Raw genomic sequence first — 16,749 nt, 5'->3', positions numbered from 1 at the left:
TGCTTTTAGGTGATAGCTAGACATGAATTTGGTAAACATTAAAATTGGAGAACATGCCTGATGAGGTTGAGTATTGAATCAAATCCTTGCCTTTAGGAAGGTTGGTTATTAAATTCCTGGCACTTGCATCATATCACGAGGCCTTGAGCTGAATGTAATATTAATTTCACTCTGTCTTGTACTGTGGGGTTCTGGGAGGGGGGTGGGAACAAAGCCATCAGGTTGACTTTGTTTCTCAGACTACATAAGATGCAAAGTATTGTGCAGGTATGGCTGATGTCTGTTTGAATTCAAGATCTGGGGCTGTATTTAATATTGTAGGGCTGAGCTAGAAGATCTGTCAGCTGGCTGAAAGGAAAAGCATGTCTTAGACTGTAAGATATACTACTGAATTTTGTCTTTCAGACTCTACCTTCCCAGGAATGAGCTGGATAACCCTCACAAGTGTAAAACATGGAAAGTCTATAGTGAGACGTTTGCTGTGGAGGTGAACTTTATTGATCTGTAAGGGAAACATGTAAAATTAATCTCTGTCCTGGAGAATGTTTTGCTATTTCAGTATAAAGTGAAGCAGTCTCATTTGGATGTACTTAATGTATTTCTGTGTAGATACAACTTCTCAAATAAAGTTACATGAAGTTCTGTTGTACAGGGCAATAATACTCTGAAGAGTTATTTAATGTCAGTTGACTGTCACATCATTGGATCCTTGGGAGCTTAGATATCTCTGCATATGGGTAATTCCTGTTTGAGTTAATGTAAGACAATTACCTGTCTTTAGGCACAAGCGTTAACATGATGGTGGATGAAGACCAGCAGTGTGCATGAGACTGGAAAATCTGATGCGACTCTCTTGGCATTGGGGTTTTCCACAGATCAGTTGAATATGGGAGTTTTGAGGGAGAAATATTAATCTCCCTGTGCTGGATTACTGCTTCTTGAGCGCAGAAGCCTTGGTATTGAACTGCTCTTCATCAGGAATCAGTGATATAGGGCTTTGAGCAGCACCTGGCCTGGGAGCTGCCTGTGGAGGTTGGAGACTGCACAGCTGCTTTTCTACTGCTGTACCTCACCAAAAGTGGCTGTGATGGCCACTTACCCTAAGGCTTAAGTCTGGCTCTCATCAGTTCCTGAGCATTCCAGCTGCCTGGGATCAGTTAGCATGGCTGCCTTAATACCTGCGTATGAGGGGTTTGATTTGTGTACCTGCTCATTTGAGCAAATAGTGCAAATGCTCACTGGCCCCTCTTGAGCTGTACTAAGACCTGTAATGCACAAATTTCTAGGATGCTTATTCTATTTCCAACTATTCTTATCAGTGCAGCTCTTCTATGGAGACCGTACCTTCATTTATGAGAAACGTGCTGAGGTGTCAGCTTCTTGGTTCTGCTGCTTCATTAGTCTTTGTGTTGTGGAAGGGGAGTGACATAGCTTTCCAGTTAATCAAATAAGCAGAGAGGTCACATACCTTCCCTGTGCTTACTTGAAGGTAGTGGTTTACTATGAAGTACACCATGTGTGGGCTCAACTTTTGCTATTGCTGTGTATTTACCTAATATTTAGGAGATGGGCTCATGAAAGTTGCTTCTATCAGCAGCGTATTTCAAGTGTGGAGGCTGAAGCCTGTCTTGAATGACCAATAGTGTCACACCAATTGTTTACAGTTCTAGGTGCAGGATAGAGTGAGCCTGGGTTACTTAAATGTATGGAGTCCAAGCTCCTGTGAAAAACAAGCCTGGATAGAGCTGGCTAATCAATCTAGTTCAGTTCTATGTATCTCCACAGATAGGACTTTTCATTCAATACTTAATCTTGTGCCTGCTTTTACTTTCTCATTGGAATTTCCCTTATTCCAAGTTGTACCTGTTGCATCTTGTCCTGCCCCTCTAAGCCTCTGCAAAGAGCCTGTCTCTATCCCCTCCCATGAATGAGGCAAATGTAGACTCTTCAGCTTTCAGTAATGTGTGAACAAACTATTCTCATTGCCCTCTCCTTGGCTTGCTCCAGTATGTCACCACCTTTCTTGTACAGGGGAATACGAAATTGGATGTGGTCTTTCATGTCTGCTCTAACAGATGTGAGAGGTATGAGCAGAGGGTCAGAACTGTCACCTGCTGGCTCCAGAGCCTGCTTTAGCAGCCTAGTCTTTGCTGCAAGGGTGTGCTGGCTTGTGTTCAACTTCTGCAATGCCACTCCCCAAACTTTAGTGTTGCTTTGGAGCCAACTGCCCCTCAAGGTTAAGTGGTGCTGGCAAGGTTAATGGAACCCTCACATCTCTGGCCTGAGAAAAGAAATGCCCATTTACACAGTCATTAGACACTAGAGGGCAACAGGGCAAGCAGGCACATAAGGCCTCAGTGACCATATGAATGTGGCTAGGGGCTAAAAGAGGATGCCCTTTTATTGCAGCTACTTGGCTGATGACCAAGTTCATTTTGGCTTAGCTCAGGCAGTTGGCTATCACTGTCCTAGGATGCCCTTTCTACGAGCTGATGCCCTTCCTTATAGTTGGCAGGGCACTTAAGGTGACCTGTCTTCCTGCTTATGGAGTAAGCCAGTTTTCTCAGATAGCAGCAGCAGCAGAGGCTGTAACAGCAAGACACATTTTTTCTAGCTGAAGCACATGCAGTTAAGTAAAAACTAATGTGTAAGCAAGAATAACAAAGTAGCTGTACAAGGGATATACTGTTCCTCTTGCGAGATCCAGGCACCACTGCTCAGAAGAGGGTAACAATAGGCCCTGCCTCCCTGTTGCACTGACCTTCACAGGGTAGTGGATGCTCATCCCTTATATATGTGGAATTTAGGTGACCTATGCTGGATTCCTGGCATCCTTATGACAGAAGACCTTATAGCCTGTATCACAGTAATCTAGAAACCTCAAATTTCAGGTGAACCTTAATAGTAGAACTGACTTTGGTACTAACAAAGCAACAGGCCAAGTGCTGAACTATGGGTTTCATTTTCCATAGATGTAAAAAAATCAGCAGTTGTTTCACAGCACCTTATTCTAGCTGCCCCCTTCCCTTCAGTTTTGAGGGCTTTATATGTTCATTGATTGTATAAAGTTTTTTTTCTTTAATTCCAGAGAGGTGGTGATGCTGAATTCAACCTCTTTGTTTCTCAGCTAGATGAGCTTGTTAAATGGCATAAATAATCATCAGGTACTCAATTAATCAAATGAAACTTTATTTCCATTAATTCCTGTATCAACATTATGAAGTTTTTAGCTGAACAACTGATACACGTGTACAGCTTAAGCAGCTCTGAATGGAAAAATTACTGCTTACATCAACTTCAGAAGGTAAACTCTCAAATGCCACCAGCTTTTTGCTGTAGGTTGTTTTAAATACCCTGCTTCTCTTGAAGCTTCAACTTTTGTATTAAAAACTGCGACCATGAGCTTTAAAAAATGAAAGCAAAGACAAATCTAAGAAATAGATTGAAGTATTCCACTGAGGTGGAGTCAGTCCTCACCTTCTTGTAACTATTAGAAACATGTACAAATATACTATTTCTCTTAACTAGACAACTTTGAAAAGAAAGGGAAGTCTAACAACTCTTAAAGCCTCATCCTCCTACATTTACATTTGGTATAAATTCCTTTTAAAGTACTGGCAATGCAGAGTACTGCTGCCCCTAGTGTGCCCGTCAATCAAGGTATATTGGTGCAGTAGACACTGAAGATTCTTCAGCCATGCCCTGCTTTAACTGCCTTTTCTCATGGTGTATGAAAGCTCCCTGAAAGATGAATTGTTCCTTCTGCACTTGGAGGCTGGAGGAGCAAGATGATTTTGTGGAACTGCAGCAACCACCTTCCATCAAAGGGGCTGCAACAATGCAAGGTATGAGCCAATTTAAGTGCACCCTGGCTCCACTGCAAGAGGCATGAGGTATTGAGGTGATTTCATCTATGCCTAAAGCTTTTTCCTATTTCTGGGATCTGAAAGGGAAGCTGTAACATACAAAATTAGGTTGTTCCCGCTCTGACTGTTGTCTGTCACTGACAAATGTGGCTGCTGTGACAAGCTGCTACTTTCCATGTAGCTGTGTTGATCTCAGCGAGTCAAAGGGCTCTGTCTGTGCCCCCCACTGCCCCCACACTGGTGGGCTGCACTTGCAGCATCTCTCTACAACTCCAGGACAACTTTGTGCTGTTCTAAGACCTGCTTTAACTTATTCCAGGATAAGGCAGTACCTGCTTCTTACAAAGCAGAGCATGCTGGTATGAAGAGCATTCTACTTGAAGAACAAAAGTGGAATCTGGAAAGAGGTGTCACTGCATCATTTTGGGTAATACTGACTAACTGCATATTTAATCAAGGACCATGACCAAGCAGGCATGCCCTCCAAGCCTGAAGGTGATACAAGCTATCCAGTCATCTGAGCTTTTTCCACTCAGCTGAAGAGGCACAGCAAGTGGCAAGACTCCAGCCCCAGTAAGACTGCTGCGCTAGAGACCACGGTGTCAGTTGTCTTTAACAACTCGGTTCTGGCTTTCTGTTCCTCTTCAGCTTCCTGTCCTTCTAGCATGTGGCCTCATTCATGCCATGCTGACCTAAATGGGAACCTGCACAAAGTTACAATTCTGTGCTCAGGGCCAGCATTGTAACTATTTCCAGCAGTATCCCTTATGTTAAGTGGTGCTTAGCCTACTCCAGCACTTCTTGAAAGGATTTAGAAAACAATAAAATGCTGCATAGCCTCCTTAATATTGTTACTGTGCTTCTTTTATCAAAAATGCAGTTCTATCTCAGGCTCTAAGTCATATAAGGTAGGGGGTGAATGTTTCCTACTCTTATAACCCATTTACTAGGACAGAGTATGTAATATCAGATACCCTCTGCCATGACTTTGGCAAGTCCCAGAGCAGCAGGGAGCTGGAGAAGGACAGGGGTCCAGCTGGAGAAGGAAAGGTCTCCCTAGGTGAGGGGTATATCCAAGTCATCTATAGTCAGCAAGATGAGACAAGAACTGGGATTATTTTGAGTCAGACATCAGCAACAACTGCAAAAGGTCACAAATGCAGCACCATTTTAAAACCAGTGCTTTGCCATAGACAAATCACAACTTACTGTTGCATGTTACATTAAACCCCACAGGTTAACGTAAATATTTTTAGCACCATTACACATCAGGAAACACATTTATGACATGCAGTGTACCTAGTGCAGAATCTGTAAGAGGGAGATAGTTCTGCTTGTGCAATTCAAGCAACATGTACACACCTCCATAAAATCACCTGATTTTAAAAGATTACAAATCTTAGACTGGAGTTGAGTTCCTAAAATTAGGTCACTGATTTGGTTCTGCTCAGACCATCATGTGATCTATGTGTTTTTCATCATTTATTTAAATGACCCTTAAACAATCTCTTGTTCTTCATTGCCTAGAAGGTATCAGTAAGAATCTATTTGTTTCATCATAAGTTTCCGGCTGTACTCGTAGGCAAGGAACAGTGCCCCATTGGCCACGAATGCACGGATCATAGTTGGCGTTAGTCCAGAATACAAGGCAAGTACACCTGGAAATGAAACCAGAGCCAGTTAGCAATTTATTAAAGTGGCTGTCTGCATCAGCCACTGTGCTCTTACCTGTGAAGGGTACTGAAGCAATGCTTCTGCTCAGAGGAGCATGAACACAGAGAGCTGAACTCAGCTGAGGTGTTAGCTGCTGACTGCAGTGGTACTGGATATTGATTTGGGAGTATCTAATGTTGTAACAGGAGTTTAACTATGTAAGGGCTTATGTTAGATGCTTATTTCAGCTATTACAAGCCTTGGTCATCTAAGATATGCTTGACAGTGGCTGTACCACAGCTGGCATGGGGGCAGCAGGACTATGTTAGAGCTGTGCCCCAAGTCAGACTCCAGTTCTGATGAGTATCTTACCTAGCAATTGGGCTAGGATTCATATCTGCTGCCATGTATATTCTTAGACCCTCTTCCATAGCGCCTGACCACAGGCCTTTTCCAGAGAGGAGATGCTGAGGTAGATGCCTCAAGTTACCAGGCTGAATAGGGCTGTTTGATAAATCAATCCTCAGCCATATATTAACTTCTAGAAGTGAAGAAAACTTCTGCATGGAACTTACCTACTTCCTTCAATTTTCATGTATAGGTTTGGTCACGGGTAATAGAGCCCATTTCTTTATCTGCTTTTAATGCATAGCAAGCTTCTGTTCGCTTTAAGTGAATCATTTCTTGAAACAAGAGGCAGGCCCCGATGCAGGAGGTCTCAGTTTCTAGATTCCAAGCTTTCCACACTACATGAAGTAGGTATTTGTTTGCTAGGAGCAGTTATTGTCTGTCTCTAACGCATTATCACTGGACTAGGTTTCTTAAGTGATTTTGGGTATTGGAGGGTATAGATTTCAATCTGCACCCCTGTAGATTCAGTTGATCTGCTTGCATACTCACCTTCAGTTCTCACAACAGTTACAAATGTTCCCATAAAGCCTGCCTGTTTTCCAGCCATTGAAAGAACCTGAATTCTAGATTTGACACAGTCCACAGGATACACAGCAATCCACAGACAGCTGCCTCCAAAACCTCCACTTAGTAACAAAGGAATGGGACCTGAAAGTTAAGAAATGTGCTTTTATTCACACCACAAGATTCACCAGCACATATGTAACATCATTTCATCTACAGGATTCAAAGGGAACAGAGGAACTTGCTTATGACAAAAGAGCAGTTTCTGTTCTCCCATTAACCTTTAAGTTAATTTCAAGCCACAGGTAAATTGTAAATCTTAACTAGAAACTTAAAGGTTATAAGGAGTGCCTCTTAGATTAGTGGCCATGCTAAAAAAGTATAACTCAGGATTCAATTTTGATTGTATTAACTAAATTAACTTTTTTAACACTTGTAATCACTTTCCAAGGTTAGTTGTGAAATGGTTTAGAGTAACAGTATATGATGTTACTAATCACATACACAGAGATTTATTTGGTACAGTAGAGTTATTTTGTGATCAGTCATTTCTTTCACGATGCACCCTGATTTTGTATTTCAGATCAGATGTTTGTAAACATTTTGTTACAAGTCCAGAATGCATGCAGCTGAAATCCTGACTCCAAACAGGACAAAGTATTACTGTTCAGTCTTTCAGCAGGAGACAGGCAATCTTTATTCTGGCATTATGATGTTTTTTTCATTTCTAATTTTCAACCTCAGTGTTCTCTTACTATCACTGTAACTACATCTAATGGTGAGCATACAGTTCAGCATACATTTGAACACACTGTTCAAGAGAATGCAGCTAAATACTTCAAAATCACTCTGAATAGCAGCTGAAATGAAATAGTTCAGAGTTGTGTTACACTGTGGGGTCAGATATTTCAGCAGTTTTGTAGTGTTAGCTCACTGTATTCATTCTCCGTTTATGATACATCCTGTTTCATTGCAAAGTGGCCACTTCAATAATTCATGACTATGTATACACAAAATGCAGCCCTCCATAATTAGTATGCCTCGTTTCCTTCATTTTGCATGTATTTTACAACTGTAGTGCATCATTAGTGTATCTTCAGGGAAGATATGCCCCCCTTTATGTTCCCCATGACAGCATGTTAAAGCCCACCTGTAAAAAAAGGCACCATACCTAATTCATCTTTTGATCTCCCAGAGGCAAAGAATGTCCGGCTCAGTTCATACCCTCCAAAGAAGAAGAAATAGCCTGGGACTTCCCGCAGCAAAGTGCTTGACAGGCCACGATAAAATCCAAGGGGACCATCCTTTTGGATAACACCCTTCACTACTGACCAAACTGTACTGAGAGAGGTTGGTCCAGTTAGTGATACTTAATAGCCAGATAATGAGAAGTTACAGAACAACAGGCAACTGCAGCAACAGTTAAGGGTGAGACCCATGGTGCAAACAACTGAATTAAGGTAAGACTTAGAGCCAGATCCTGCTGCAAGCCCTTCACTGGCATCCAGCTTTACTAGCACCCAGAAGGTCTGCAGGCTGTGACCCTCCCAGCCACAAATCTTCTCTGGTTATCAGTGTACTATAAGTGTGGCACTGAGGCAATACAGGATTTGAAGAAATAATACACAAGAAAGGGTTTCAGAGATACTGAACAGGGTGTATACTTACTTGTGTCCCTGGATTATCTTTCCTGACAACTGCATTTCATGCATGGCCTGTAGCCGGCACTTCACCAGCTCTGTGGGACAGAGAACAAGGGTGGCAAAGGCAGAGGCAAAGGAGCCTGCAGCAGCATTCTGTAGATCACTGCAAGAAAGAAACTGCAGAAGGTATTTGGGCAATGACCTTTAGTGCAGTTGAGCCACTGCACCAGCAATCAGATTCCCGAATCTGTACTCTAAATAGCATCAGGAAAAACTGACAGTCTTGGGGGAAAGATTCTCAAGGGCAAAGGGCAGTTACTTGAACCAGAGGGAGGAAAAACCTAGTTCATCCCATTTTCTTATACAACTGAAAGACACCCTTTTGACACCAGAGATATATTGCAACCTCTATCCTTTTTGCTATACTTCAGTGATTGCAGCAGAATAAAAGCCAAGAAGGGAGGATTTGATAGCATTTACGAAGATTTCCATAGACTTGTTTTACTGGGCAACTTTTGGTTACTAATTACTTCCTCAAAGAGAATAGGAGCAATACTCACCTCATATAGATAGATGTCAGTATTTTTAAATTCACCTTACCAATATTAATAAAGGCTTTCAGTGGAAGATACTAAAAAACTGAAAGCAGGCACAATGGATCACTGTGATCTTTGTATGGATGTGCTGCTATGAATGCAACCATGTGAATCAGAGACAGCACAAACATAAACCACACCACCAAACAAGACAGCACTGTCATCTGCAGTGACTCAGTGTTCTAAAATGGACTTATTTTGTGGTGATTTTACACATACCACAAATTCCGGGTTGCTAAACTGCCAGGACCCAAAAGGCTGGTACTCCAGGGCCATACTGCTTTATGATGCATTTTAAAGAGGCTCCTACAGACGCTGGTGTGTTGGACAGGAGCTGCATAATGGCAAAGAAGTGGAGCATTCTTTCAGAACCCGGGAGTCAGCGCAGCTGAGACTGATCTCACTCCAGCAGCGCGGAAATTCTTTCCATCCATGGGAGATGTTTGCCCTGTGCCCAGCAGTTTGATACATCTATAGTATCAGAGATTAAAGCTACAACTTTTCACCTTGAAGCCTCACAGAACTCAAGTTGTGACATAAAGCAAAGCTTATGACATTCAGATATGGCAGTAATGAGAACTTTTAAAGTGGAAGAAATCAGTAACTGCCTGCAGAGCAGCAAATGGAATTTAGCACTTCTCTTTCCATTTTGTTGTTTCACTTTAGCATGAAATGAAATCTGTTGGTTGGACTAAGCATATGTTAAAAGATAAACAGAATTTAGCATTTCTCTCTTCATTTCTTTTTTTTTGTGATTTACGCCTCGGTGACATGTATTCCTTTAACTGAAAAATGTTTTATAGTTTGTCCTTGTTTTGCCCGGCTTCATATGCTGACCAGGGTATCCCTAAACACAATCGGGCTAGACAAGCTTTTTTCCAAGCCATTCAAAGGTATGAACTGAAAAGGTAACTTAAAACCAAAATATTGTGGCTGCTTTTGAGAAAACGGAAACGTTATAAAGTAATGAAAAAGTGGGAAGCAGTTGCTTATACATGGGTAAGAAAAATGATTAGGTTCACCTCAGTTTGTGACTTGATGCATTTTCCTCTTCAGGCTAAGATAACAGTGACAGTTTCTAAAAGAGCAGAGGCAATGAAGGTAATTGTAGTTTTTTACTTGGCATGTGTGGAAGTTAGCCAGCTTGTCAGGGCTGCTTCCCTCCCCTGCAGAACACTACAAGGGCTGCTTGACACTTCCACATTAAGAATGGGTGGGGATGTCCTGGACAGACCACATGTTCTCATCAGGGCCCTGCTGAAGACCATGTCAATACAATTCTCTTGTACATCATAAGGTGCCCCCACAATGATCCAGATGAAGAGAACAAGAAAACAGCACCAAGGGAGAATCTTTCAAGTAGACTTGAATTCTTTAATGTTTTGTCCTAGCACAGCTCTGCAGTCACACTATTTGACCTTGAATCAACAAGGCATTAAAGAGCCATCTTGGGTCTAATAAGCACCATTACCGACCAAGGAAAGAATGGTCAGATGCTAAAGGTGGTTGCTATTGCTACATACTCAAATTACATTCCCATTCTGTATCCAGCTCCAAAGACAGAGTAGTACTGTTTCACAGTTTCCTGCACTACCTTTCCTACATCCAGCATGACCATGCTGCCTCAGTCATGTGAGAAGATGGTCCTAGGACCTCTGCACATTTGTGGTGTACCTCCCAGGATGGTCACAAAAGAAGGTGAAGAAGTGAAGCATATTGCTGATAGGCCTACCTCCTACATTTTAGTGGGTAGGAAAAAGTAAAGGGTTTGTAGGCTGAGCAAGCTTTTGAACCTTAAATAAATACATTTTTAAATGCAAGACAATATTAGAAAAGTGCCCTTTCCCCTTAGTATGCCTCCCTGTAAGAAGAGCCACTACCTCCCCTGCAAAATCAAAACAACCTAGATATTAAGGGAATACTAACTTTCAGGTGTTTCAATGCTCAATCCCACGGGTAAAAATGTTCCAGGTCTTTAATACTCCAGTTAAGCTGTGATCATCTAAACCAGCCAGCTGTAGTGACTGGTTAGTGGACGGCTCTGTTACATTAGACACCCTATTGTCACACGAAGGCCTATCTTCCAAAATTTACTACACTGTACCCTGTCAGAGGAGAGCCTGGGATATCACTTGCACTCTGACAATACAGTATTGGCAAGTAGCACTCGCATGATTATTTATTTCTTTATTTTAAAATAAAAGCCAGATATTTATTACTAACCTGAGCTTTGTTTTCCTGTCTACTCCAACAATTCTTCTCACAATTTGTTGGCAAAACCCATAGCACATGAACAGAACGGAGTTCTCTGCAATGTTGGCTACAAGTGCTGGTGTGGTTCCCTCGTAGAAGCCTCGAAACCCCACTTGCTTATAGGTTTTGACAAAGCAGTCAACAAGTCCTTTGTACATGTTGGGGAATGTCTGCATCTTCACCTTTGCAGTGTCAAAGGGCTGGCCAGTCACCACGCAGGCTGTCCCACCTAGGCAAGCAGTGGAAGTTAACAGGGTGGCTGAAAGTTATCACAACTGCAACACCTCTGCTCGAGCACCAGTATTAGGAAAATCACACAAAAAGCAAAGATTAATTGATTCCCTGCAGGAGAAGACAAATGCACTGATTTTAGCACAGTGGCATCAATTGTCACTAGTGAATTCAGTTACCTTAAGGGGGAAAAAAAAATCAGGCAAAGGAGCAGTAACAGCACGATTCTCATTAAACGTTACTTTATCTCATGAAAAGCAAGCATCTAAATGAATCAGCTCCCTTTTATAAACTTGTACTGAATTAGAGGTATTGTACTGCAATCAAGTCACTTGTGTCAATGAGTTAAGTAACATTTTCCTTTGCCCATTAATGCAGTGGTTTAGAAGCCATCTCTGATTTTACATTCCAATAATAAAAAAATCCCAACCCTGAAAGATTAGTAATCAAGTGATTCCTCCAGGACAAGAGGAACATTGCTGAGAGTGCTAAACTGATCATACATAATAAATTGATAACCAAAGACTCAAACCCTTTACTTCAAAACTCCAGATGGCTCTTAAGTATGTTTCTTTCCAGAGACTGGAAGAAAGTGTCAAGTATAAGCTGAAAAAGGGCAAAAGGGCAAAGTTTCTCAACATGTTATCTTTTCCAAACTGAACTGCAAGGTCAATACCCTGAAAACTTGTGCGATATTTCCATCAATATCATCAATAACCATTTTGCTCACAGTGCAGTGTTCTTCTGCAAGATCTAACTCAATTCTGTAGTTTCCAGGAAGAGCTATGTTACAGTTTTTCAGTAAGAAGCAGTGTGCAGTGATAGCAATCTATTAAAAACAGATACCTGACAGGAAGCACATGATAGGTGTACCTTATATAGGGTTCATGGCTTTGTTTTTTAGCAAGAGAGAACTGTACTAAGACATAAGCTGATCTTTAACCAAAGCACATACCTTAAATTGACATGCAGATACCTTAAATTATCTGTAAATGCAGATAACAAAGTAAATGAAATGGAAACAAATGTGTGAGTCCAATTAGGATTAATTCTTTGACTTTTAAGTGGGGAGAAGAGTAAGCATTTGTTTAACTAGTGTTATTTGCAATCCATTTTACGCTTTGAAAACGCATCTGTATAACATTGTTCTTGCTTCTCTGCAAAGAGGTACTTCAGGCCTTTGAGAGAAACTCAGGATCTAGCTGCCATAAAACCTCATTCCCAACCAGACGGATCATTAAAAGCTTCAGAGCAAACCATGCAAGGAAGCATGAGGAGTTGCCTGCTCTGGAAGGATAACCAAGGAGAAAAGCAGTTGGCTCAGACCAGTAACACCCATGTAAGCTTCAAATGAAAAGCAGAGCTGGGAAGGCTCAGCCGATGTTATTTGCAGGGAAGTCATGTAGACATTAATCTACAGGACAAATGCTAGGTCCCTGTAATAAAATAAGGGCTGCTGGAAGATGTCCAGGGAAACTGGGAATGGTCTTGGAAATGTAAAGCTGAAAAATTCGGAGCTGACAGAATGGCTGTTCCAAAAAGGCTGTCATTGGAGTTGGCTCAAAAAGCGTAGTAAACTGCAGCAATGAACTTTGTAAGCATCAAGATAAAGACCAAGAGTCCTATTTATTATCTGAAACATTAAGAAAAAAATAATTCTTCCAGCCAGCAGTAAAGAGTCGTAAAAAACCCTACCCAACTACAAAATGAAAACAAACCAGAAACCCAAAAATGTCAAATCTGTTTGAACATTCATACAAGTGTAGTCCTAATAATGGCAATGGTGAGGAAAAGGGATTAGAGGTTGGGATTAGGGATTGGAGGTTGCTTAGATCCTAGGCAAAGGCCTATGACCCACAGACAGCCAAATGACTTATTTGTTCTTGTTCAGAATTTGCTTGCCTCAATATGTCATTACTTATCAGGTAGTCAACCCTGTATCTGGAGAGGAAGGTAAAACCAGGTTATGCATTTGCTGGAGGAACGAGCTGTTTGCTTACTTAATTACATTTTCTAAGGAGTGCAGAGACTGCCCCACTGGACTTGTGCTGTTATCCCTTGCTTTCTCACTGCACTGTTAACCTCCACTCTGAGAAATGACCTCAAATAACTACCATTGAATGCACTTAACACCATTAATACTGTCATATTCACAGCATTAACACTGTCATAAAGACTGTAATAGTTTTTGTATGGGAAAAAAATCCATAAAATTATCTAAACTGATTGCAATAGTAAATTAGACAAATCCTGCACCTTTTCCATATAAACACTGTCAGCTTAGAAATGTCAAAAAGACCCCTTTTCCCTGGCAGAATTCAAAACTACATCCCTCAGCCACAGACATTACCAACATGGCAATGTCAGTGAGACAGTGCAACCATTTCCACCCAACTGGTCCAGCAAAATTTTATAGCACAGACTAGACTGAAGCAGAAGTCAGTTACGCAAATCCATCCTCAGTTCTACTACTGAGCTTCACAGCTTTTAGAGATTCACACCAGGATGTTGTCTGAGCCAGAAACCGTTCAGATAGCCTCTTGTCCCTTTCAGTTAGGGAGGGTCCCTGTGACAAAAGCAGCACCTCAATCACTCACACACTGACTTCCTTCCAAAACTCTATGGATACTCTGATTGATTCTTAAACTTGTTTAAGTAGGAGGACTTAAAGCTCCTTCCAGATGATTAGTCCAAGTAAGGTGTTATGTCTTCTTCGCTGTGTGGCAGGAGTTTCACCAAGGAGGAGCAATAGGGATACAGTTAAAACACTGGCTGAGGTCACTGCTTCTCCTCCTATCCTTAAAACACAGAAGGTGAGGCTTTTTATAGCAACTGGAAACTGCTTTTATATTTCTCAAAAGCATTAAAACTGTCTCTCAGAAGTGTTGTGCAGTTAATTTCTCTCCAGCATTACCTGCAGCACCTGCTGTGAGGTCAATAGCAGCCTGAACAGCAGAGTTGACCCTCATGCTTCACACTTGTCTATCAGTTACTTCAGAGCAAAGTCTCCCGTTTCGTGGTAGGTATGGAGATACTTGTCTCCTGATGGAAGAGAAAGATGAAACATACACAGTTTACAATAACCTGACAGGCAAAAGCATCATAGGAATGCTTTCAGATCCACTCTTCCATTTAGAGACAGAAAATGGTTGTGCTCAGGGATGAGACTTAGCATATCTGTATTTTGACCAATTTTGTTGCATTGGGCAGATCTCCTGAAGTATCACTGCCTAGCTTCAGCTTACTGGGGCTTTCCAGCTTCTTATCTCCCTGGATCTCTCAAATGAAAGCAAAGAGTACATCCAGGGAACAGTGCTGAGAATTACTTTTATATTGGTTATAAAAGCACAATCTTCCCTCAGGTGTCTAAGGCTGGAATATTTCATGCCTGTCTCAGCTCCTCACCTATAAAGCAAAACAGAGGATGTCCTCTCCTCATGGTGAATAGCAGCTAAGAAAACTCTACCTGTGATGATACAGACACATTAGGTGGCTTTCAGAAGAGGAATAGAAAGGGAATGTACATGAACATCTTGAATTGTGTCTGGCTGTCATGTTCCTAGTGCAAGTCTCCCCCCCCACCAGAATATTATAACTAAGCATTACATCTCGTCTCTCAGGAAGGCAGCTGGAAAGCAGAAATACAAATGTGACACCTTGAAATAAAACATTCGAATTAATTCAGTTCTCAAGTTTGCAGCAAGACACTTTCACTGGGCAAGCAGTTAAAACAAGCTTATTTATCTGGGGTAAAATAACTCAGCCAAAGAGCTCCCACTGTTTCAGAACCATGCTGCTGAGCGACACACTTCGCTGGCGGTACTGTCAAAAAGCTGCATGAGTCTTAAAACCCACACAAATAAACATGTGAATTAGTGCCTCATTGGCTTTTAAGCCTGTCTTCAAGCACAGTACATAGTAAACAGAACAATTTTCACTCCTCTACCTACTGTAATGCTTCTTTTGAAGCCTGTTACCTCCCAAAATATAGTTTGGCATAATATGAATGGGAAACATAATTCCCAGTAGGCTACATTGATAGAATCATAAAAAGACACATTGTATAAACCACAACCTTTGTAAAAGAAACATAGACACTTGAATACAACCAAGGCTTTAAGAAAGCCTGTCTCTAGACAGATTTATTATTCTTGAACATTAAAATATACACCGGTAGGTCAAATACTGTCATTCAGTGACTTTACCCATCCAATCTGTTACATAAATATAAACATAACGAGTGTAAAATAAAATAAAACATTGTTCTTGCAATAAATGGTATTAGCACATGCAATTTCAAAATTGTGGCTTCAGATTTGAACTGTTTTGTTACTGACAGCACAGCACACTAGATGTTACTTCCAAACAGAGGCTCCAAGGCCCAATTACACTTTGTTATCCTATACGTCTCGTTAGTTTTCACCCTGCACTCCACAGTTTTGCTCCTCATTTAGGGGAAAAAAACCCAAATCATCGAGACAGACTTTGAATGAAAGGAATTACTCGAGAGCAACAATTGCCTGTGCTCAGTAAAATGTACACTGCTTTCATCACGCTGAGTGCTTATCGACTCGTGCCAGTCCCCAAAGAGAGCACATGCCAGATCGCTCACAGAAAACTTGGCAGCAGAAGGAAAAAAGTATATACCTATAAAAATATGGACCTTTTAAGAGACAGGAAAGTTTAGTTGTCTGATCCATATCAGCACAGTGCCACTTTCAGAAGATTTAAGTCTTAGTCAAAACTAAATTAGTATTATATAAGTACATACCTTTTTTTTTCCTGTTTGCAATAATACTACTATATTAAAAGTTGCTTGTAGGTAGAACGAGGCAGCAACTGCTCTGTTACTTCCAAAGCAAATCCAAGCGTCAAACCTGGAAACACAGAAGCATTAGTTAGTGTAACAGGTCTTGCAGAGTCCTCTGCCCGCAGATGTTATTTCAGCCCCAGGTGTTTCTCTCTGCTGATGCACTCTCCGAAGACCGAGACGCACCCAGAAGGCAGCGCTGCTCCTTGCAGCAGCCCGCGTGGGCAGGCCGTAGCTTCGCTTCCCAAGGTCACAGCAGGCCGGCACCCCGGCGGCAGCAGCAGCCGGGCTCACCGCGGGCTGTCACACGTGCTGGCGGCGGGAGCGCACAGACCGCTCCCGGGCCACACCGCCAGCTCCAGCCTTCCTTAGGGAGGAAGGCTCAGGACTCCCGTCCCGCCAACACGCTCCCGTTTGGAGCAGGAAGCCCCGGCCTGCGTTCGGCGGAGGCCCGCGGTGGCAGAGCCCGGCCGACCCCGGCCCGGCGCCTCTGCCGGGCGGCCGCGCCCGCAGCCGCAGCTACCGAGGGGCCGCGCACCGCCGAGCCCGCGGCCGCCGCGCGTCCCGGGCGTGCCCGCGCGGTCCCGAGCCGCGGGAACCCTCCGGGCCGGCCCGCCACCAGCCCCGCCCGGCCGAGCAGAGGGCGAGCCCGCTGCCCCCGGCCCGCTGCCCCCGGCCCGCAGCCCCCACTCACCGCAGCCGCCGCCCGCCCGAGCCGCCTCTGCCCCGAAATAGGCGGCGATGGAGGCGGCGCGGCCCCGCCGCGGCCCCGGGGAAGGCGC

At 42.7% G+C, this 16,749-nt stretch overlaps 2 protein-coding genes across 5 annotated transcripts in view; one reads left to right on the top strand and one right to left on the bottom strand.

Moving 5' to 3' along the window:
* LOC116439726 (phosphatidylinositol 3,4,5-trisphosphate 3-phosphatase TPTE2-like) overlaps nt 1-4,707 on the top strand; it is a 24,811-nt gene extending 20,104 nt beyond the window's left edge. For 2 of the 3 annotated variants that reach the window (XM_032099662.1, XM_032099663.1), the window contains one exon: nt 406-662. In XM_032099662.1, the coding sequence (XP_031955553.1) occupies nt 406-508 (103 nt within the window). In that variant the 3' untranslated portion in view covers nt 509-662. Of the gene's footprint in view, nt 1-405; nt 3,846-4,185 lie in introns of those variants that run through there. The other variant, XM_032099661.1, reaches the window with a different exon arrangement.
* Nucleotides 3,169-16,749, bottom strand: SLC25A15 (solute carrier family 25 member 15). Of its 2 annotated transcripts, none has more exons than XM_032099666.1 (8): nt 16,662-16,749; nt 15,929-16,034; nt 14,072-14,199; nt 10,897-11,155; nt 8,103-8,240; nt 7,606-7,775; nt 6,420-6,578; nt 3,169-5,524 (listed from the first exon to the last, which is right to left on the bottom strand). In XM_032099666.1, the coding sequence occupies exons 3-8, from the start codon at nt 14,124-14,126 to the stop codon at nt 5,400-5,402; spliced, it is 906 nt and encodes a 301-aa protein (XP_031955557.1). In that variant the 5' UTR covers nt 14,127-14,199; nt 15,929-16,034; nt 16,662-16,749; the 3' UTR covers nt 3,169-5,399. The 2 variants fall into 2 exon arrangements, with proteins under 2 accessions (XP_031955557.1, XP_031955558.1); XM_032099667.1 differs by lacking the exon at nt 16,662-16,749 and adding an exon at nt 16,154-16,431.

Source organism: Corvus moneduloides, chromosome 2, assembly GCF_009650955.1.
Source record: "Corvus moneduloides isolate bCorMon1 chromosome 2, bCorMon1.pri, whole genome shotgun sequence".
Lineage (NCBI taxonomy): Eukaryota > Metazoa > Chordata > Aves > Passeriformes > Corvidae > Corvus > Corvus moneduloides.
The sequence above is the reverse complement of the archived record's forward strand: the minus strand, read 5'-3'. Positions and strand labels throughout refer to the sequence as shown.